The sequence below is a fragment of the Esox lucius genome, chromosome 5 (assembly GCF_011004845.1).
Source record: "Esox lucius isolate fEsoLuc1 chromosome 5, fEsoLuc1.pri, whole genome shotgun sequence".
In the NCBI taxonomy this organism is placed as follows: Eukaryota; Metazoa; Chordata; class Actinopteri; order Esociformes; family Esocidae; genus Esox; species Esox lucius.
In genome coordinates this window covers 26,062,017-26,085,286 of record NC_047573.1, presented here as the reverse complement: position 1 = coordinate 26,085,286, position 23,270 = coordinate 26,062,017, and the positions used below count along the sequence as shown (strand labels likewise).

Genomic DNA, 23,270 nt, shown 5'->3' with positions numbered 1-23,270 from the left:
AAGAGAATAAACCCTGTCAGTGTAATCTATTACATTTTAATACAGACCTAAAACAATGTGCTGGTCTAAGGGGGTCTTTTTCACCATCTAAGTTATGGCTGCTATACGCATGCAACGTTTAACTTGGCCAGATGATGTCTCCATGAGTCACATGGAATATTTCTCCTCTGTAGACAGATGCCAACTCTGAAACCTCATTGTGATTATTTATGTTATTTATCCTAACTTTGAATAGTCACGTACCATGACAGTAAATGGGCAAATAACACCAATGCCAATCAAAGAGAGTGAGTCAAACACGTTATTATCATATAATTAACATTTTATAAAGCATTTTGATATTCATAGGTGAATTTGTTAAGGAGAATAAAATATATTACAATCTAACAGCATTGTGTTAGAATTTACTTATTGTGTGTTTTCTTTTTAAGATTCCCTCACTGAGCACGGTCTGTGTTAACCATGAGCTATACCGTGCTTTCTCCCCTATATCACATGACTGTTGTGATGTCAGCTATGCTTCGATCAAGGACGGGGACCTCAAGTCAAAATGGTTTGTCCGTGCGTGTGCGTTTCGTGCGCGCCAGTGAGCATATAGCCTATAGGTGTGTATCTGAGAGAGGATATAATATGAAATACATATAAGGCTGGCTATAGGCTATTGAGCTTTTTACGCAAAATCATTCACAGGCTTGGGCCCATGGTTGTTTTTTATTTTATTTCGAAGGTCATTGGCAGCATATCACAAATTAGCCTGTATTCACTTGGGTCCTCCCACCTTCTTTCTCCGTTCTCCAATCCGCCCACATGTATTAACTAGAAAAAAACTGTCCACAAGGTATCGCTCCTCAAGGAGAACATAGGGACATAGAGAAACGTGCGTGCGAAGAAACAGGGAGGTGTCTACAGTCTATGCAATATCTCCATTGAGACATTGGGAGGGGGAAATATAGGAAGAATTGAATGGTAGCTACCCTGCGCGTGGAAGCGTAGAGAGGGAGAGAGAGAGAGAGAGAGAGAGAGACTAGACTGGCAATTATTTTTAGCAATAACAAAGAGGTGGGAAGGGGGCATTGAAATCGAAAGAAAATTGCCTGAGACAGTTTTGAGTGAAAATTCGGATCCCTTGGATGCGAAAGAATCAAATCGTGACATCAGCATGATCTTAGGTAGAAGTAAGCGGCAATAACGACAACTAAACGTCATTTCAACAGCAGGAGCACTCTTATTTTGACTCATTATTATCGGAAGAGACGCTGTTATCTGAAAACCGACAAGATACTGCATGGATACTTTCTCTAAAATCCTACCAAAAACAATATAACAAAGAAAACGTCTTTTTGATTGAGCTGTGTGTTAATGTGCGTGTTTTGGCACGCACGCGAAACGAACCCAAACCCAAATCAAGTGAGTATTAATCGTGTGTGTGTAATTGTGAATAATTTAATGTTTAAAACAAAATTTCTTAACAAATAATCTGGCCTTACATGCTGAAATAAATGCAAGGTGTCTACATTCAACAAGTATTGTTTTATTCCACCAGTAGACCTACATATTTAAGGTGAGCTACAAATACACGAGTACAGTTTCTACTAACAGAAAACATAAAGCTCTCAAGGGTTAATTTATTCACATAAAGCTACCTAGCTTATAGTTTTCTATACTTTTATATTTGACAGTATTGTCTCCTGGTATGGTTCCCACCATTTCATATTATAAAACTGAACATGGCACATCATAGATGATGTTACCCATTTTGTCCTGTCATTTTTAATAGCTTCAGGTCATATAAAAGTGTGTGTCTGTCTGTGTCTGCCAATGTCTGTTAGTGTGTGTTTGTGTATAAGTGTGTTTGTGTGTATATATATATATATATATATATATATATATATATATATATATATATATATATATATATATATATATATATATACACACGCACGTACATACATGCATGTCTTTCATTCATGTGTGTCCCTGTATGTAAATGGGCTGGAGCAGGGAAAGTGTCAAGGCCTGAAATGGAGGCTGTGTGTGTATGTGTGTACTATGTAGAATGGAGGTGGGGGTGGGTTGGTCACGCTGGTCACTGATACATCCTATAGATGCACAGCCCTGGAGGTGGAGGATGGTGTGATGTGTGGTGAGGGAGTTCAGAGTGGGAGATGAGGGAAAGAGAGAGAAACGGGAAACCACCAGATCGTCTGGAAGACCTGAAACGCATGCCTTCCCGACTTTAAGTGTCTGGAAGTAAAGCGTCTGGCATTCCTTCACTGTGTATGTAGCATGAAAAAGGGATTTGAGCCAAACAGGAACAGGAAGGATGTGTGTGGCGTCTAGGGACCACCTAGTACAGGAAATCGATAGAGGCAATATAATGTCTAGACACCCTCCCCTCTACTTCCGCCCACCTGTCACATCATCCATAGTTGAGCATTTTGTTCAGTTGATTAGCCAGCGATTCAATCACGTTTCCCCGATTTAATGTGTGTGCTGAAAGTCTGTCGTGTCCTCCATTCTGTATATCGCTCTCTTTCCTGGTACCATTGGGAAACCCTTTAATTCATGAGCACCGGCTACACCCCCAGTTGGTGCTGAGGCAACGGATGTCATTTCCTGGCTTATTTCCCGGGTTGCTTTGTCTGCATTTCTCCTTTGTATTATCGATCTAAACCTGTATCTATTTATAGAGAGAGGGTTACCCAGAAACGTCCCTTTTTCTATTTTTAGAACAACAAAAAAAACCAACACACTGTGTCAGATGTGACCGCATGCTTCAGTGCATCACTTCAGTGGTTTGCCAGGGGGTGTAACGCTGCTATGAATTGGTGTACCAATTTAGTAGGCGTATAGTAGTTATGAAGGTCACAGATACAATAGAATTGTAACCCCGAAAGCTTTTGTTTTACGTCTTAAACTGTGTTCGTTACAACTGTGTTCGTTACAACTGAAAGGTTGGGAGAACCTCTCCAACTGTGTCTGTGGTTGTGTTAAAAAATGTTTTAATTATTGGACAAATCCAGTTGAAGTGTTTTTCAACATCTCTCCAAGTCACACCCTGAACCCTTACAAAAGCCCTAATGTCTTCCTTAACCTCTGACCTATCCATTTAATAAAATCAGATCTCTATCGCTCTACCTTAAACTTTTACCTTTCACTCCCATATTACTCTTCGTTCACTTTTACCAAATTTTCCCTCCCTTACTGATCTCCACATCTCATTAACATTTTAGGAATGTAGCATACACTCTTATCCAGCATGATTTACAGAGGACGTTAGGGTTAACTGTCTTGGTCAAGGACAGAATGACAGACGTTTGACCATGCTGGCTTGGGGATTTGATCTCCCAACCTTTCAGTTACTGTTTGGATCGCTCTAACCGCTACTCTACCTGCCGTTTCGCATTTGTTCACCTCTCCTCCCTTCTGCACCATTTCATTGTCATCTGTGTCGAGGTTCATGGCCCGAATTCATTAAGAACCTCAGAGTAAAAGTGCTGATACCTGCTCAGTTTTGTATTTTACATCCTGATGAATCCAATTTACATGGACTGGCGGACCTGATTCTAGATAAGCATTCCTATTCTAATAGGTCTTTTAAATAAAGTCCCAGGGCACCGAGCGCTACTTCACTACTACCAGTTCCATCCCTAAATTACTCAGAATGTCTCCCTGATCACTCCACCTTCTAATGGTTGTAATCAGCCATGAAGGCCGGTGTCATTAATTAAAAATGAACCAGAGTTAATGACGTGAGGGAGAGATGAGGCACAGGGTTCAGAGTTCAAAACTACACCGTCATGCCGCTAATTCGATTAGCATAAGCCGGGGGTCACAGCGTTTTTGTTGGCTATGACTGGCCAACATGATCTCCCTATAGCATCCCTCTGGGCCGAGAAGTAGGTTACTGAGACAATGGCTCAGTGTGTCAGTAGGAGTGAAGGTCTGGCGATACGTTTTCGTCCCAGTTCCGCACGATCCACCTTCTGAATATGTGTCATATTTTGTGTTCAGTTTTTGGAAAACAGCACCTTCAAAATGAAGTGATTGTTTTGGGCTGGTAACAGCACAATGTCTTCCCCATTCTCTCTCTATCTCTGTGTTCGTTGGTGCCAGAGGCGTCGCTAGGATCACAATACATTCGGGGCTTAGCCCCCCCCCCCACCCCCCCCCACCCCCCAGGACAGAAAGTTCAGGGTTTTGAATGTGCACGCTAGCGGCCTACACGTCTACATTGTCATAATGCGCGATCGGAATTATAGATGAATAGATCAGGGTTTTCTATATTTTTTTTTTGAGATCTGGGGCTCTATTTCTAAAAGATGCAGGGCTATAGCCCCGGACGCCCAGGCCTGACGACGCCACTGTTTGGGCCATACCGCAGGGAGACATAGACGAGTGTTTCTTACTGTATAAGCTTAGATAAGCAGCTCCCTGTTTTACTGTTTCAGAGCTCTTTATTTCGTTTTGAGCCCACTGAACGTGAACTTGGGACTGTTGTCTTTACCTAATGTCCTAATCACTGCAACAGGTATCTTTTCCTCTTATGCACCAAACATCCTTTAGCCTTATAGAAGGCTATTACTACTACCTACTTTCTACTCACATTTTATAGGTCTGGCCGCCCAATTTACTTGGCTGTTCTTTAATTGTATTTATTTATGCAGGTAAGTCCCATTGAGACCACTGTCTCTTTTTGCAATGGAACATTGTCAGGGGAACACGTTGGTCAACACCATTTTCCGCTCAGAGAGACTTAGATAAAGCAAACATGTAATAAAATTTGTAGTTGTAAAAAAGTTTTGCTTACTTCTATCTAACTTGATATTTGGAATCACGCAACACATTAATTACATTTGCCAATGTAAAATATGCATGCACACATTTTTTTGTTAGACCTGTGACAAAACTGTTTGCACTTGTAAATCACAAACTGCAGTGGTACATTTTATTTGCAAGCAGAGATACATGAGGACTGGCAGACCTTAGCTTTTTCTACTGAATGCATGGTAAATGCATCACGTTTTCAACTTTTATCGAATCCGAGTAAACTCTGGAACATGCAACGCCTGTTATCACTACACTCCTTATACAGATGCCCAGCTTTAAAAGAAACAACAGGACATTGATGCACTATGGCTAGGAAAAACTCCCTAGTAGGATCAAGGCCTAGGAAGAGACTTAGAGAGGAATAAGACGGTGAGGGTGTCCAGTTCTCTTCCAGCTGTGCTGGTTGAAGATTATAATAGCACATTACCTTTTTGGTCCACATCAGTATTGTTGCAAGCTCAGATAACCTGCAGGTCAATAAATAGAGATGGGCTGTGTTTGGAGTCTTCATGCAGAATCCAGATCAGCTGCACAACCAGGTGGACAAGGACAGGGATGACCAGGTGGGCTGTGGGCAGTGACACCAGGAATCATCAGACAGAAGCTACATCTGCAGCTCAACCCAGAGGACTTTGGGCAGGGACAGCCAGGAGTCGCCAGGTCAGTTAGTTCAGACTGACTCTGGTCCCACAGCACATCAGCTATTGCCGTGGGAAAAGAACGGGTCTGGAGACAATTTCGTCCCATTCAAAGATACAATATCCAGTAAAACCGCTTCCCTGTGGGCCTCTGAAGATATGGTTTTACATGCGGATTGGTTGTAATAGGCACACCCCCCCGGGTCGCTGCATCTTTGTTGCCTCCTAGACAGGCAGGGTCCACAGGGAATTTGTTAATTGGTTGTCTTTCCTATTTTGCATTAGTTAGGGAACTGTTGTTTGCTATAAGCTAGCTCCCTTATTTTGGACAAAACCCCTCGTTTCCCGGGCATCTTGGCTATATGCATCTTATTCAAAACGGTTCTTCTTCAAACGATAAAGGTTTTTTTGCTTGTCACAGCTAAAACACTTTTAGAACCCTTTCTTTAATCCATATCCTCCATGTCTGCTGAAGGTACCTTTGAAACCTTTTTTTGCCCTCAACGAAAAAAGACTGCTTATAAAAGCTTTTTAGAGCATCTTTAAGTGGCCTTTTTCCACTCTCTATCCATGTTCCCCTCTCTCCTCTCTCTCCACTCTTTCCAACTACCATTCCAAACTACTCGTTTTTTGCATCCATTCACACTATCTCTGCACTCCTTTCCGCCCGCGCACTCCTGTCCATCGTCTCCGATAGGACGACAGCACGCGCTTTCCGCTGGTTGGGAGGGGAGAGCAGCGAGGCCAGTGTGGGGTGACACTGCCCTGGAAGGGGGAGGTGACTGCAGTACTTTCTCACTGCAGTGACTGCCTTTCCCCTGCTGGTGTCTCACCAGTACTGAGGAGTGTGAGGGAGGGAAAACCAAGGGGAAGGGTGGGGGGCATGGAGGAGGAGGGGGGGGTGTCAGAGACGTGGGGGGAGGGTGAAGACGTAGCGCGAGAACATCGGGGTACTTTGTGGTGCCACCCTTTGATGAGGAGAGGGCTGGTGGGAGAAGAAAGGGCTTTTCGCGTGCACACACACACACACACACGCACACACACACACACACACAGACACACACACACAGAGACACACACAGACATGCCCGCAGACACCCACACACACACACATACACTGACATGCACACAGACATACACACACACGCACACACACACGCACAAACACACACACAGACACACACACACAGAGACACACACAGACATGCCCGCAGGCACACACACACACACACATACACTGACATACACACACACGCACACACATAGACACACACAGACACACACACACACACACACACATACACCGACATGCACACAGACAGACAGACACACACACAGACACACACACAGACACACACACAGACACACACAGACACACACACACATACACCGACATGCACACAGACAGACACACACACACACAGACACACACACAGACACACACACAGACACACACACAGACACGCCAGCCCACCTATTTCCCTGCGGTTGCATTTGCTATTCAGCTCAGCTGTACACATACGTGTGTCTCTCTGGCATTCCTCATTCCTGTTGCTGCCTTCTTCATCTCCTAGCCTCTATATCTCCTCGTCCTCCTAATGCACTCAGTCTGTCACCCCCACCCCCACTCCCAGCCTGCTGTCAATCACCTCTAAATGTTGCCCCCCCCCACAACCCACTGCCATTCAGGTGCTTTAAAAGGCATTACCAAACCACTGCATCTCACCCTTTTCTCTCTCTCTCTCATTTCCCCTCCTCCTCCTCCTCCTCCTCGTCTTCCTCTCCTCTCATACCCAGCCCTTTATCCTCTCCCTATGTCTCCTTCTCTCTCTGTCTCTTTTTCCCTTCCTCGCCTTGTTTCTCTCTCACTCTTCATCGTTTCTCGTTCATGTTTCCCATCATTGTTCCTATAATTGTCCTCTCTCCCTTGCCATGTCCCTCACCTCTCTTCTATTCCTCTTTCTCCCCTCCAATTCCATCGTCTCTCCCTCCCGCTCAGTAATTTGGGAACGGGTTTAGCGTTTTTCCGCCAACCACAATGCACTGTTCCGCGCAGTCAGCACTCCTAACAAATGCATCTCTCCTCCTTCCCTCCTCTACCTTGCACTCTGCTCTCTCACTTTCCCTCTAGTCCCCTCCCCCCTGTTCCTTTCTGCTACTACCTCACAGTCGATGCGGCCCATAATCCCGTGCTCCCTCCCTCTCCTGCTGCAGTGTCTCTGCTAATATATATTAGCGTCAGTGCAGCTATCGTGCACGAGCAGTGCACTCTCTCTTTTTCCCTACCTCCCTCTCTCTCTATTTACCTCAGGGTTTCTGTTTTCAAGTTCATTACGATTAAGCGCCGTTTTGCCCTCAAATCCTTTCCTGAAGCTTTTTGTTTTGGTATTCAGCCAGGTGTGTGTGTTTGTGCGGTAGATGTGGACAGCAGGACACTGTGGCCAGGGGTTGTAATGTTCACGTTCCTCTCTCCGTTCCCTTTTTCCCCTGGTTTTCTAATTTGCCATTCACTCTCCGTGGCTTTTCTCTCCATGTTTCGATACTCATTCCACCATTTTATGCCGTACCCCGCTCTTACCTTCCTCTGGCTCCCCCTCCTCCCCCTAGCCCCCGTCACACTGCCGAGGCCAGCCCTTCATAAGACATGTGCGTAGCTGCCTCCGCACCACGCTCAAACACTGGCAAGGATTCTGAGACAAAACTTCCCCAAAGTCACCCAAATATATTGTTCACCTAAGGCCAGGTTAACTATATGCATTTTTCTTTAAAAGTTTGCCCTCGCACGCATTGATCTGATTGACCTTCTAGTTGGACTCATAGTGTAGAGAAGCAAAATGCAGGGATCTTCAATTCTTCTCTGTTGGGAGGTGCTGTGTCGAGACAGGGTTGTTGGTACAATTCAGTATTGTCAAATATGGGATGGGAATGGAAAATGTATATAAATAAATCGAATAGAAATTAAGCATTTACGTTTATCTCAGAAAACAATTCGAATTTACTCTATATTAGGTGACCATTGAATCAATATCTTTCTACAAAGAGTACCTGTCTCATCAGCGTGTATTCAGCGTATATAGTCCTTTAAGTGTCAATGTCTTAATGTAAGCAAAAGAAAGTCATGTTAATTTAAAAGTCCACAGTTTATTGTATTTTCAAACAGAAACTGTCAAGAAATAATACTGATAAAATTGTTGAAAGTTTTACAGTGTTTGTTTCATCAGCTTTTGTACAGTTCATAAATACTTGAAAAACACCTTAATACTGCAGTTGCGTTCTGATCACGTGAATATCCCTTTGAAATTGGCAAGCTTCTCAATAGGTGATTTCATCTTGGCCAACGCAACCTAACCTTGTCTAAAACCTGTCACCACCAATCACCATCCCATTCAGAATGAGGTCTCAATGCAGCAGGCTCTTTCGTGGGGGCGGGATATGCACCACTCGTTTTAATTGGAGGTAATTGGTTTCCACCCTTAGTTTTGTCTTTTCAACCAAAGGATTGGTTGACAAGGTGGAACTTTGAAGCGGGAAAGAGATTTCAGATGATCATGTGACTAGAGGAGCTCTTTAAATGCTGGCTGCATTACAGTCCACCACAACCCCTTTCCCCATCTATAAGGGGTGTCTGTCAATGGTGCTGAAATAATATCTGTCCAATATGCAGTGCATTGTCTTATTCAGTGCTTGCAGGACGTTTAGATTCTCTATTCTGGCCCCCTTAGAATTTGGGTACAGTGAAGACTATTCCACGGACCTCCAACCTGGCCCCTGGAGAGCTAACCACCTGTAGGTTTTGACTCCGACCCCAGTTGTCACTTACATGATTCAGCTTTTGAACGGGCTAATTGTCCCTCTAGGAACAGTATAGGAGAACCAGTAGTTCTGCTGTCTCTGGTGCTGCAGTCTGACCCCTGAACAATACATGTACTTCTCTGATGGAATCTCCCTCAAAAGGTTAGCCGATGCTGGCAGAGGAAAGTCTGGGTCGTCTACTGTCCATGGTGCTGAAATCCACTAGAATAAAGCACATATCCATCCGAATGCAAAATGTGCATGAAAATAACTGAGTCAGTTTGGATGAAAAGCTAAGATATAGAGGAAACAACAAAAAAACAACAACCTGGATAGTTCAATGCATTAGTCGCAATACATTTTGTGACTAAATGTACATACAACTGGCTTTTGGCATTACCAATGCTTACAGTTAGGGCTAGGATTAGGGTTAGTACATTAAATCATGTGTTTTTAACGTCTTTGTAGTGAGATAGAATTTTACATTCATAAGAATGTGTGTGTTTTCTACTCAGATTGCGGTGTCTAAACAATATATTCAGGGCCAGTACTTGTCCTTTTGGGGCCCTAAGTGGAATTTGTTTTCGGGGGCCCACCTTACGCCATAAATGTTCATGTTATAAATGTTTGTATAATGACAACATGTTTGTGCTAACATACAACAGCAAAGCATGAATAGATAAAGGAATACAGATGGACCTCTTAGTGGCAACAACATCATTTATTAAAACCAAAGAGTGAAAAAAGTCAAAAGAACCTTACTAAAACACTCAAATTATATCATGAGGTTTAACCTGTAGGATGCACATCCCTGGATATACTGTAATGCTATACAAAGAATAATACAGAAGCGTTTAATTTGCAGTGCTCTCTTAATTTTAACCCTTCTGTTCTTCGCCCAAAACCTTCCTTTTCTACCTTTTTGGAAAGGAAAGTAAAAGGTGCTGTGGTCTCTTAATTGTTTCCGGAGCTGTGTCTAAACCCTACTTATAATAACCATACATATCATTATATTTAATAATCCTTGTCAGGAAAGTCCTTGTCAAAATATTTACATTTACGTAATTAAGCATTGTATTTCGTACACATTGTATTGTTGCCAGACACTTTAGGACATTAAACCAACTTTCTTGTACAGCTAATAAAAATATGCAAATATACAAACATATTTAACAATGTAAATAATAATGCAGGATGTTGGTGATGACTCACCAGAAGAGGTTAGTAGTGTCTGTCCCTGTCCTCCTGGTTTTGTTGCAGATCGAGACGATGCCTGACGATTTCAGCTGCCACTGTACTGACACCTCCCCCTCCCCTGTGTCGTCCCTTTCTTTGTCCATCTGGTCATGCTGGACTAAGTTTAAATAGACTCTAGACGCAGCCGACATGCATTTATTAATTATTAAAATTGGGGAGTTTCTTTAAAATAGGGAGTTTTTCCTAGCCACTGCTGAAGTAAAAAGGGCTTTATAAATACATTTGATTGATTGGTTGATTGAGTAGTGTTGGTGATGATTCACCAGAAGAGGTTAGTAGTGGTGGTGATGATCCACCAGAAGAGGTTAGTAGTGTTGGTGATGACTCACCAGAAGAGGTTAGTAGTGTTGGTGATGACTCACCAGAAGAGGTTAGTAGTGCTGGTGATGATCCACCAGAAGAGGTTAGTAGTGTTGGTGATGACTCACCAGAAGAGGTTAGTAGTGTTGGTGATGACTCACCAGAAGAGGTTAGTAGTGTTGGTGATGACTCACCAGAAGAGGTTAGTAGTGTTGGTGATGACTCATCAGAAGAGGTTAGTAGTGTTGGTGATGACTCACCAGAAGAGGTTAGTAGTGTTGCTGTTGTTTCCAAAGATGTGCCAGCAGCAGTGGAGGTGAAGGACCTACTATGAAATTTAAAACAGTTATTTTCTGAATGGGAAATCTTCTCATTTTGTTTAGCATGCTTTATATTTATCATTTTTAACTAGATTTTTTAAACACTGGTTGATGAATGGCTGAAAGCAGTGGTAAAAAAATATAATAGCAGTAATGGATATGAATATAATCTGCTGCTTCATGCTAAGAACAACCCTTAAGCATGTTATAATGGCCAAATACCACACCTCCTCATGTCCTATGACTTAATTATAATGCTATTTGCCAATGTGGTATATGGCCAATATAAAACTAGAGATGCCTTCATGCCATTATCATTTGTATGCAAACTTACCAGCAATGCATCCAGGAGAGGTGGATTGACCTGCTAAATGGACAGTAGCGGAGGCAGGTAAATGTCTTCTTTGAGCTGACAGGTAATATTCTTCAATAGTGCATCAATGAGAGTGTAAGAACGTGAAGGAAAAGTGTGCTGTGAATTGGTAATGTTTCAAACCACATCTTTTAAATCATTTGGGTACTTGAATTTTAGACCGATGTAGTCTTGACCCTGCAATCTACCTGATTAGCATAGTATCAAATAAGATTGAAGGACATTAATTTAGGGACATTTGGTCTGAGATAAGTAAATATATATAATTATATTTCATAATTAAAATGTGAAAGCTTCACAATTCTAAACATCCAGTTGGCCAGGTAAATTATGTAATGCAATCCAGTTCTCAAACAAATTAGTGGTCCAACATTATTTCAGGTAGATTAAACACAATTTTGTTCACGGTTATATTGCGACAATTTCTGGGGAATTTTCGAAGTATGCATCTGTGCATGTTTTTTGGGTGAGGATAGACAAAACCTTTGCTGGCTACATCCCTCAGTAGCTACATTATAGTAAGCCTAAAATAAATCTGTTTATATTGTGACTATTTCTGTTGGATTTTCGTACGCATCCGTGCATGATTTATGGGGTAATATAGGCTACATAAAAACCCCTTGGGGAGTAAAAGAGTAGGGGTTTCCACGTTTCTCTCGTCTTTTCACTTGACAAAAAAGTAAGTTATCGTCACCTATATTGTCACAAATAAAAGAAAAACTAATGTTTTTGTGCCATGAAATAGCTTGGCTGTGTTACGTTCATATTCAGTCTCGCTAGAAATTGCTCAAATCTTATGATTATTCCAAGTAGTAAGTTAAATACTAGTAAGCCTATTACTGACTAATTAGCTGTTAAAACAGCTAGTGTTGAAAGCCATACATTTCATAGATTATTTTTTTTATGGTGGGGGTAAACTTAAAAAGAAACATTAGTCAGTTTAACACAATGCTTAATTGTGTCTAGTGAAATATTTGTGACAAAATGATCTAATGTTTAGATGCTGGGTGTTGTGTTATTTTTAGGGGACAGCAAATTTACACTGTTATACAAGCTGTACACTCACTACTTAACATTGTAGCGAAGTGTAATTTCTTCAGTGTTGTCACATGAAAAGATATAATCAAATATTTACAAAAATGTGAGGGGTGTACTCACTTTTGTGAGATACTGTATCTTGTTGTTGCTTGCTCTTCTGAGCTTAATATCTGGACTGGGTGTCTGTATAACCAGTTTGTGACAACTGCTGATGTGAAAAATGCTTTATAGAATTAATATGATTGATTGATGGCCTAATCACGCATCTTCGAAATGTATGGATCATGATGTAATCAATAAAAAATATAGTCCTTTTTTCACATATAATGTAGCTAGATAGTAAGTTAAACCAAGAACTACCATCCCATTTCATGCAGTAATGATATCCTGTACTGTAGCAAAACACAAACAGATTGTCTAGCCAACTATGCCAACCAACTAACTGTAGTTGGTCGGCAATCATTAGGCTATAACCACATTAGCTAACGTTAGCTAGTCATGTTAGCTAGCTTTCAGACTATGCAGGTAGCTAACAAATTAATGTTGACTTAGTAACCAACAAACGTCTTTTTGAGAAATAAGCTATTGTGAACAGTGTAGTGTTTATCCCCTATAAATTGATATATAATACACTGCAGTTTGTAACCTCTTGTAGTATGCAATAAATCTATGTTAAAAAGGTATCCATCACAAAGTTCTCCCACATAAAGCAGACACACAAACTTTGACAGTCCTAATTTCCTTTCATTCTTCAACCAAGATATCATAGATGAGACAAAACTGACCTGCTGTCTCTAAGGGCTGTAGTTATCGTGCAGTACCTCGTTATAGCTTGGATCTGATCAGAAGTAAACAGACGTCTTGACTAACAGATGAAGTTGAAACTCATAACTAACATTCTAAAGTATTAAGTATATGAACAAAACTATTTGAGAGTTTTAAATATGATCTGGTGCAGGGCTTCTAAAAATACTGTTAATCTTTCATTGCTCCATTTACTGATACTGTCATAATAAGTGTGTTGCTGTCATTTCTATCCATAGTCAAATACAATAATAAAGTATGCGTTGGGGGATATTTTGGAATATTGTTGTGTGCTGTACATTACCAGTAATGGCATTGTTCTGATGGCATAGCTAGACATTAGAAAAACAGACTAAGCCAGACAAATATAATCATGTAATCCAAAGATGAGTACTTAATTGACTGACATAATTCATACACATGTAGCTAGCAAATTTAGTGTACAACATAAGCCTATAGCCAGCAAAGTGCCACTTGTTGAGTTGAATTAGCCAAGTTTAAGCTAGCTACAATATTTAGCTGTCCTAGCTGGCTAGCATTGCTCACTGTTGGCCACAGCATTAAAATCAAGCAAAACTAAATAAAACCCACAACCTTCTTTCAGCTGATTTTCTAACTCTTGCACACCAAATTGGTGAGTTCCTGATCTTTTTTTAGACAAACTATCTTCATGCAATTCTCTGCAAAAGCCTATTGCTGTATTGATTTCCCTCCCCATATCTAAAATTGTCACAGCCACCCAAAGCATCCCTGATATAATGGCCCACATAGACATGCCAAAATATGTAGGCTTTCATTCATAAAATAAATATTATTCCAAAATGTATTTGACTTAGCACTGATTAATGTTGCTTGAGCATAGAACTGGTCCTAAATACAATGATATGCCTACTAATTGTATTCTAGTCTATGATGGTTTTTCTCTAATAGCAGCAGAGTCAATCTCATCCCAGCCAACAGTGTTGCTGTCCGTGGTGCTAAAACATCCTCTTAAAAATGCTACTCTTTCATGTGATTTCTTCCTCTGTTTCCTTTGCTTCAAACTTCCTATTTATTAATATATTGTCAATTAACTGGAGGAAATGCAGGAAGGCTCCTGATAATTTTGCAAACAAAGTCAGGAGTATTGCTGTAAATATTTCTGCCAAATTGGACTTGGGCAGTAAAGACTTAGGAACTAGAATCCCCTTTTACCTATTCTCAAACCTTGATAACTACTACTACAAGAAATGTTACTATTACTGCTCCTGCTTATTCTGATTTTCTTTATTGTTAAAACAATAACTATTTTCTTTTGTTAAGATTGTTGGTGAACCTTACCTGTGTGGAAGTTTGCTTGGATTTCCAGAATGTTTTTTTTCCGTACGAAACTCAGAAGTAGAAAGAAATCAGAACACAACTGTTCAAAAATAGAAGAAAAAATATTTGAAGTTCCAGGATACGGACTAAATGTTTATCTTTTTGGGAGAGCATACCTGTACGGGAAAGGCAAGAAATCATTCAAATGTTGATGAGAAAATAAACAATGAATAAACATATAAAGGAAATCAGGAAAGTCTTAAATGAACAGGGATAAAAAGAATTCAGTCAATGAAAAACACTTTGAAAAAGAAAACAGAGCAAAATTATTCAAACAAAATAGCCCAAAAAAAAAATAGCTGAGGAAGAAAGGAATGCAAGTAAACTGCAGTACAAAGCAAGCGGAAATGGAGTGAGGAGTGCAGGGATGGGGTGGGAAAGGAGTGGGGGAGAAGGAAGAAACTGAAGTCCAGATACCTCTTGAATGAAATATGAGTCCCCAATGCGGTATAAGAGAAGGAGCGAGGGACTACGAAGGAACCATGAAGGGGGGAGGGAGGAATAGCGACGGAGAGAGCGTCGGAGAGGGGGTCGGACGAGGATGAAGGGGAGGAACGTGGCGCAATCCTTTAAAATGGAGGTTCACAACAGGCAGCCAAACAGTTTATAGGACCCAGAGGCTTTTCACATTGAAGAATGCCTCCTTTTTTGGAAGCACTGGTACTCTACCCTGACAACGCACTGCAATGGGGAAGTGCTGACCTAGCGAGGGTGGGTGGGTGGGTGGGTGGGTGGGGGGGGTGCTAAAAACTGTCTTTTTACTGCAGTGGAATTCATTCACTTTTATAGCGCACTCTCTCTCCCTCTGCCCGGCTCTCATCCAGCCCCCCCTTCCTGTTCTCCCAATCTCTCCATCTGTCGATCTCTGTCTTCCAGTCTCCCTCTCCCTGGCACTTCTACTCTCCCTTAACCCCTGTCTTTCTCTTCAGACCTCTCACCCCTTCTCCATCACTGCCTGTCTTTCATTCTCTCTCTTTCTTTCTCTACCTCCTCCTCCAGTGCTGTTGTTTTCAGTCTGTGTTTTTGGTGTTCACTGGAATGTCGATGCTGAGGAGGTTGTCACCGTATGGGATTGGCTCATTTCTTGTCTCCTCTCAGAGGTTCTCTCTCTTCTGCTCTTGCTATGCTTTCCCAGGGTCTGAGCTGAGCGTCCCTCGTTTTTGTAGTTTACAATCACTCCATTAAAAATGCTGATTTATGATCTGTCTCTCAGTCCCCCGTCCTGTTCCTCTTGGTCTCTCTCTCTTTCTCTTTCTCTCGCTCTTCCTCACACACTCGCACACAAACACACGCGCACAGGCACCTGCACCATAGAGGAAACTGTGAAGCAGCTTGACATATCCCTGCCACAGCTGAGGGGACCAGGGATAAGCAAGCATGGTGCCTTTAGCTCCGTGATTAAGGCGGTCTAACATTAGTACGGACACGGCACTCATGGGAAGTAATTAACACACACACGTACGTATCGAATTCTGCGCCACCTTACGCCCTGCCCCCTTCTTCGCTCTCTCCTATTGGATACCAAGACAGGCAGATATCAGTTGAGGGGGGCGGGCTCTGTTGAGGTCTTATATGGCCTAATTAGAGATACTATTTCAATCAATTGGGTGAAATGTGAATCATTTCATCTTGTACACATCATCTCATAGTATTAGTATCAAGATGCACTGCATGGAGTGGAATGGAAGTGAATGTAGGTTCTGAATGAATAGTTGCTTTATAGCACTTTAATAACATAACATGTATTTACTGGGTTCAGGCAGGAGTCTTTGCCTTAATTATTTAAGGCAAAGAGTCTAATATATATTTCAACCTATGCATGTTTACTTAAAAAACTAAAACAGTATCATTAATGTTGAACCAAATGTTATATTCCACAGATTTCAGCTATGTTGTATGTTAGTGAGTGTGTGAGTACAAAATTGGCCTACATCTCTACTGTTCTCTGAACAGCCTTGTTACATTACAGCCAACCTGTTTTATCTATGGAAATATTTATTTATTACTTATTGCCTTAATAAACTGTCTGCAAGGTCATTTACTACCTAATGCACTTAAAATTATGAATTATAGTCTAAGTGTAGACTATTACTGTATAGCCTCAATAGATTTTTTTACGTTAATATTTTAGTAATTACCTTTCTTTTTTGCTAAAACGATGTCCTTTTCTCTCCCGCAGACTCCTCCTCCCTCCTCCTCCCACCGTTTTCTCTCCTCCTCTCCCTCCCCCTCGTTTCTCTATGCTCAGTTCGGTGTGTGTCTCCTCTTTCAAAGGGCGCAAGGGTGGGAACAAGTCGTCCAACAAAGCATGTTACAGTGCAGACATGACTTGTCCGTCGGAAAGCGAGAAAATCGTGATAAACTGCGGGGGGGTGAGGCATGAAACCTATCGAAGCACCCTGAAAACATTGCCGGGTACCCGCTTATCATGGCTTACTGAACCGGACGCCTTTAGCAACTTCGATTACGACCACAAAAACGACGAGTTCTTCTTTGATCGCCATCCATCAGTCTTTTCGTTCATCCTCAACTATTACCGCACGGGGAAGTTGCACTGTCCGAACGATGTGTGCGGTCCGCTGTTCGAAGAGGAGCTGGCATTTTGGGGTATCGATGAGACGGACGTGGAGGCGTGTTGCTGGATGAATTACCGGCAGCATAGGGATGCAGAGGAGGCGTTGGATAGCTTTGAAAACCCTGAACCAGAGCTGCCTGAAGACGACCCAGCGCTACCGGGAGGCGCGGATGGGGACATGAAGAGACTGTGCTTGCATGAGGATGGGAGGAAAAAGACTTGGTGGGAAATCTGGCGCCCCAAAATGTGGGCCCTTTTTGAAGACCCCTATTCCTCAAAATATGCCCGGGTGAGTGACTCTTTTTGTCAATGAATTTAATTGCTTCAAATGTCATATATGTCTATCAAACGTACATCTTAGTGAGAATAAGTTATTTAACGTTTTTTTTTAAATGTGCTTTGCATGAGCCACCTGTTTTTAACATTAATATTGCTAAGATTTTCTTTCAATAAGCTATCAATCGACGTGAATGCTACTTAGGCTACGACTTCCTTGACAGTTTTCTTGTCTTAAATTGCAAGATATACCGTTGACTCGCAGATACTGAATAATTAATTGTGATAGCTTAAGAAAATGGCATGCCCGCTATTTTCATTTTAGATATTGTTGGCTAGCTCAATGGTTGATATCGTTGCATTTTAAGGGAGCTGCCAAATCAAATCGTTGTAGTGATCAGACGTTTTTTTCCTAGAAAAATGACAATATTTTCGACATCATTTAGTCTCCTATAACACGTCCCATACCTGCATCCAAGCTCACAATTTCCCCCGTCTGTCTCCCTTATCAACATTCTTCATTAGACTGTGTGGGTGTTTATGATGCGCCTAAGCACGTTGTATTTCATGTTATTTATTGAACGCCCATTTGAGCTTTGATACGATCTCAAAGCTTGAACATAAAACAAGTGTCCTTTGCGTTTTTCCCCATTTGCCCTTGGTGATTCTCATTTGTGGCTAGCTTATCTGTCTCAGTTACACTGCCGAGGCTATGATAAATCCTCTTTACGCACGGTTTTCAGACCCAGAAGCTGCGTTCGATTCGAATCAGATTCTTCTCATGCTAATAGTATCTAGAGCCGAGGAGAATGTACGAACGCTTTCCCTGTTTAATGATTCTCTTCCATGATGCACAAGGCACAGATGTAGCATAACATTGGACTAATTACTAATAAGTATGGCCCTTAATGATTGGTTTTCATTAAGATGTGGCAATCGAATAAGAACAAATAGCTACTGTTGTTTTCTTACACGTGTGTTAATAGGAACATGGCTATGCCTAATTTGTTGGCTCTGTGGTTTTGAGAAAGACAATCGCAGGTCACAAGTTATCACACGTACATAGTAACACTCTTATATGCGGTAGGACTATAGCCTACTGAACGTTTCAAAACTCTCATCTCAGCCAGAGAATGGGCACTCTGTATGCCGCTGGGCTGCACATACAAACACAGGCAGACAACAAAAGCAGTACAAACATGCAGAGATCCAGGTGGCTGCTCGATATGTGCAAACATGTATAGGTACAAATAGATATCAGCACAGCACGTGCACACTCAGCATAGTACCGAACCGAGCCTGCGCACATGCACCCCATACTAACTAACTAAAACACTCAGCCCCACTCTACAACGCACAATGTTGTCATACGATCCTCAGTGATCTAATTTATAAATCAACGCGAAAACATGCGACATAGGCCTATGCAGCGACATGAAGACGATATGAAGCCAGCGACATGAAGACGATATGAAGCCACCTACGGGGGAAACGTTCGCCTAGCTGGTGAAGTGTCCCAAACACGTGGTTTTCACGCCTGACATTTTATGTGAAAATTGTTTGATCAGGCTACAGTTGTGGTCATGCACACAGGTGGTCGTTTGTTCTCCCTCTTTTCCTGTACAGACTGATGCGACTGTAGAATCTAGTCATTTCCCCAGGTAGTCTACTGTAGCTGGTCTCACCACAGGAAGAGCTGGAAGTCAGTGTTACATAGTCTGGGATCAGGTCACCGGATGCTTCCCTTGAGTTGCATTTGGCTCTAAAGAAGTTATCAGCAGTGGACACTACAACAAAAGTGCACTCCCTGGCTCCTTTTAAGTAAAAGGGAACAACTGTCAATCAAAAGTATAGACATCACTCTGGATGCCAGTACCAACCTGGCTTTGAAGATGCAGTAGAAACAATAACAAAGCATACACCCTGTAACTTTTCTTGTCAAAAAGCTGAGGGATGGGACTGTAGAATGGAGCCTTTCTCAAATTCATACATTGCTATGGATTAATGGACTGACCACCCATGATATCACAATTCCTTAAGGCAACACTTTCATCTCTATGCAGTCAATGGCTATGCAGTCAATGGAATGTTTCCATTCCCTTATTGAACATGTTGCATGTGCAAATTCTAAAGTTTGTATAAAAAGTATATATGCAGCCAATGTGCGTTTCCATCAAAACTGACTTGTAGCAAACTTAATATGTAAAAATATTATAATTTTTGAATAAAACATTGGACATTTTGACTGTTTCCATCATTGCTTTTAACGTAAAGTTGATTTGCGCATAGAAATGTTGTCCACATAACTGGACCTGTATCTAGTCTTGATGCCTAGCCAGCTAGCCCAAGGCTCACAAAATTGAGCAAATTCATCAAAAGTTCATTCATATTGGGCAAGTTGTCATCATTTTGACTTGGCAGTTGATCGCCATAGTTCGTGTCACCTTTTGAAAGCGACAGTGCAGAAACAAAGTACTTTGCCATATCATGATGCAGACAATGGTCCCTCTGTCACCTTGTTGGTGAATTAAATCAAGAACCCTCCTAATAACCTTGTAATAACATCCTTAACAACCTCCTTGTCACACGTACCTATTTCTTGCTGCTGCCCTTCCCAGACACCTGGCCATATCATATCACAGGACTGCAAACTTACTTGATGAGGTATTAGTAATTGGTAAAACACGTTTCCATTGGCATATATTGCATAGCCGAATATGTCGATGTTTGAAAAATCAACATCTGTTGAATGTAATCATTTTTTCATAAACAATGTTTATGAAATTCAATCGACATTTGCTGTTTTCATCTGAGCCATTACCTGATCCCTGTACCTGGTAAGCACCTTATCCAGGTGTATGTATGTCACTTCATATAGTGACCACCTATGTACCTTATCAAGGTGTATTTATGTCACTTCATATAGTGACCACGTATGTACCTTATCCAGGTGTATTTATGTCACATCATATAGTGACCACGTATGTACCTTATCCAGGTGTATTTATGTCACTTCATATAGTGACCACGTATGTACCTTATCCAGGTGTATGTATGTCACTTCATATAGTGACCACCTATGTACCTTATCAAGGTGTATTTATGTCACTTCATATAGTGACCACGTATGTACCTTATCCAGGTGTATTTATGTCACTTCATATAGTGACAACTTATGTACCTTATCCAGGTGTATTTATGTCACATCATATAGTGACCACGAATGTACCTTATCCAGGTGTATTTATGTCACATCATATAGTGACCACGTATGTACCTTATCCAGGTGTATTTATGTCACATCATATAGTGACCACGAATGTACCTTATCCAGGTGTATTTATGTCACATCATATAGTGACCACGAATGTACCTTATCCAGGTGTATTTATGTCACATCATATAGTGACCACGAATGTACCTTATCCAGGTGTATTTATGTCACATCATATAGTGACCACGAATGTACCTTATCCAGGTGTATTTATGTCACCTCATATGGTGTAACGTATTGACCTCATGCTTATTCCATTGCACATTCTTTTACTACATTTATTTTTGTGTAAGTGTTGTTTCTGCAATTGTCATGCATTTGACCAGGTCTTCATTGCTTATAAGAAGTGGTCCAAAATCTGCTTTCCTGGTTAAATAATGAAATAAATAATAACAATACAAAATATAGAAGAGTGTTTTAAGCATTTCAGCCTGTGTAGTGTGTACAAAAGCTGGAGTAGAACAGGTTTTGATGGGGTACGATGGACATACGCTTGTTAAGCTCAATAACTTTAAGATCTAATGGGTGCATACCATTCATTTATAATAAAGGAATGGAAAAGGATGGAGTGGCTGCTGATTAGAACTGAAATGTAGGGTAACGTAAAGTGCCTCTCTGTTGTGTGCTCTCATCGATGGTGATCGATGACATCGATACCCGAATGTCCTCTCCACGTGCTCTTAAGTCCAGGCTTTATTGAACCGGATGATATGGATGGCAGGCTTAAATGTATGGATCTACTTATGTATAAGTGTGTGTGTTTGTTTGCGTGTGTGTGTGTGTTTGTTGCTAAAAGAGGTGGTTACGGTAAAGATGCTGGGGCTTTGATCTGCGCTGTAGGGTTTTAATGCATCAGGGATCAATGTTGCCATCGCTGCTGTTACTCATAGCGCCGGGCGACATGCAGGTGTTTTCTTTCCTGTGCATGAGGTGCAGGGAGATACCGTAACGCCACACATACCGTGGCTGTTCTTCCTTTTTCTGCTGCAGTAGACATGGGGAGAGAAAGAGAGAGAAACCGAAAGAGTGCGCAAGAAAGACAGAGAGACAGAGCGTAAATAGAGGAGACAGAGAGAGTGATAGAGGATGCAATAGAGGCATGGGTAGAAAGACAGAGAGACAGAGCATAAATAGAGGAGACAGAGAGAGCTAGAGGGTGAGATAGGGGCATGGGTAGATAGACAGAGAGACAGAGCGGAAATAGAGGAGACAGAGAGAGTGATAGAGGATGAGATAGGGGCATGGGTAGAAAGACAGAGAGACAGAGCGGAAATAGAGGAGACAGAGAGAGTGATAGAGGATGAGATAGGGGCATGGGTAGAAAGACAGAGAGACAGAGCGGAAATAGAGGAGACCGAGAGAGTGATAGAGGATGAGATAGGGGCATGGGTAGAAAGACAGAGAGGGAGAGGGAGTCGTAGAGGGAGGGGGCAGAGAGCGAAACGGGGAAGCACTTGAGAGAATGTATCTGTGTGTGTGTCTGTGTGTGTCTGTTTGTGTGTGTGTGTCTGTCTGTGTGTGTGTGTCTGTGTGTGTGTGTGTCTGTCTGTCTGTTTGTGTGTGTGTGTCTGTGTGTGTGTGTGTGTGTGTCTGTCTGTCTGTGTGTGTGTGTCTGTGTGTGTGTGTCTGTGTTTCTGTCTGTGTGTGTGTGTTTGTGTGCCTGTCTGTGTGTCTGTGTGTCTGCGTGCCTGTCTGTGTGTGTGTGTCTGTGTGTGTGTGTCTGTCTGTGTGTGTGTCTGTGTGTCTATGTGTCTGTGTGTCTGTGTGTGTGTGCTGGATCCGTCTTCAATCAGTATAAAAGGCTCTAGCAATACAGCCTGCCTCTCTTTGTCCCAGCGCCTCATTGATTGACGTTTTATAGATTTCTTCTCTTTTTGTTTGTATTTTAATTTGTGTTTCTTGATGTAAGGATATTTAGATATGGTTTTGAGGTGGCATTATGTTATAATTGTACTGCAAATGTCCACTGTGGGGCAGAACGGTTTTGTTTGGTATATTATTCTACCTAGTGTCTTATTGTGCCATTCATCCTTAATGGCACGAGATTGAGTTTCACGGAGCATTTAAGCCCTGGAAGGACGTAGGATGTCTTGGAGTTCACACGTCTGTCATGGTGCTATAGCATCTTTGACTTTCCTTGATCCTAACTCGATAATGTCAATAGAACTTGTTAACGGTGTCGTTTTTCACAAGTTTGTACGAACTCATTTTAAAGAATGAATGTAACAACAAAGAAGTTATTGATTTGTTTATGGAACTAGTCAGATTTGGGTTGTCTTGCTGGTCAGTCAATTTACAATACTTGATTATTATCTGTGTATACATTGTTCAATAGAGTTTGTATGAACAATAGATTTCTGCGGGAAGCAGTGTGTTATAAAATGGTCTTACGTACTCTTAGCAGTTAACATACTTTACTATGATGTGGTATAAG

General features: G+C 41.6%; 1 protein-coding gene across 7 annotated transcripts in view; it reads left to right on the top strand.

The window, feature by feature from the left end:
* Positions 1–876: 876 nt before the first annotated feature.
* The window catches only part of kcnc3b (potassium voltage-gated channel, Shaw-related subfamily, member 3b), a 73,605-nt gene continuing 51,211 nt past the window's right edge, over positions 877–23,270 (top strand). For all 7 annotated transcript variants that reach the window (XR_003781850.2, XM_013133739.3, XM_020046515.2 and 4 more), the window contains exons 1-2: positions 877–1,407; positions 16,891–17,575. Coding sequence is in view for 6 of the 7 variants with exons in the window: in XM_013133739.3 (XP_012989193.1) it covers positions 16,952–17,575 (624 nt within the window). In the remaining variant the exon portion in view is untranslated. The remainder of the gene's footprint in view (positions 1,408–16,890; positions 17,576–23,270) is intronic.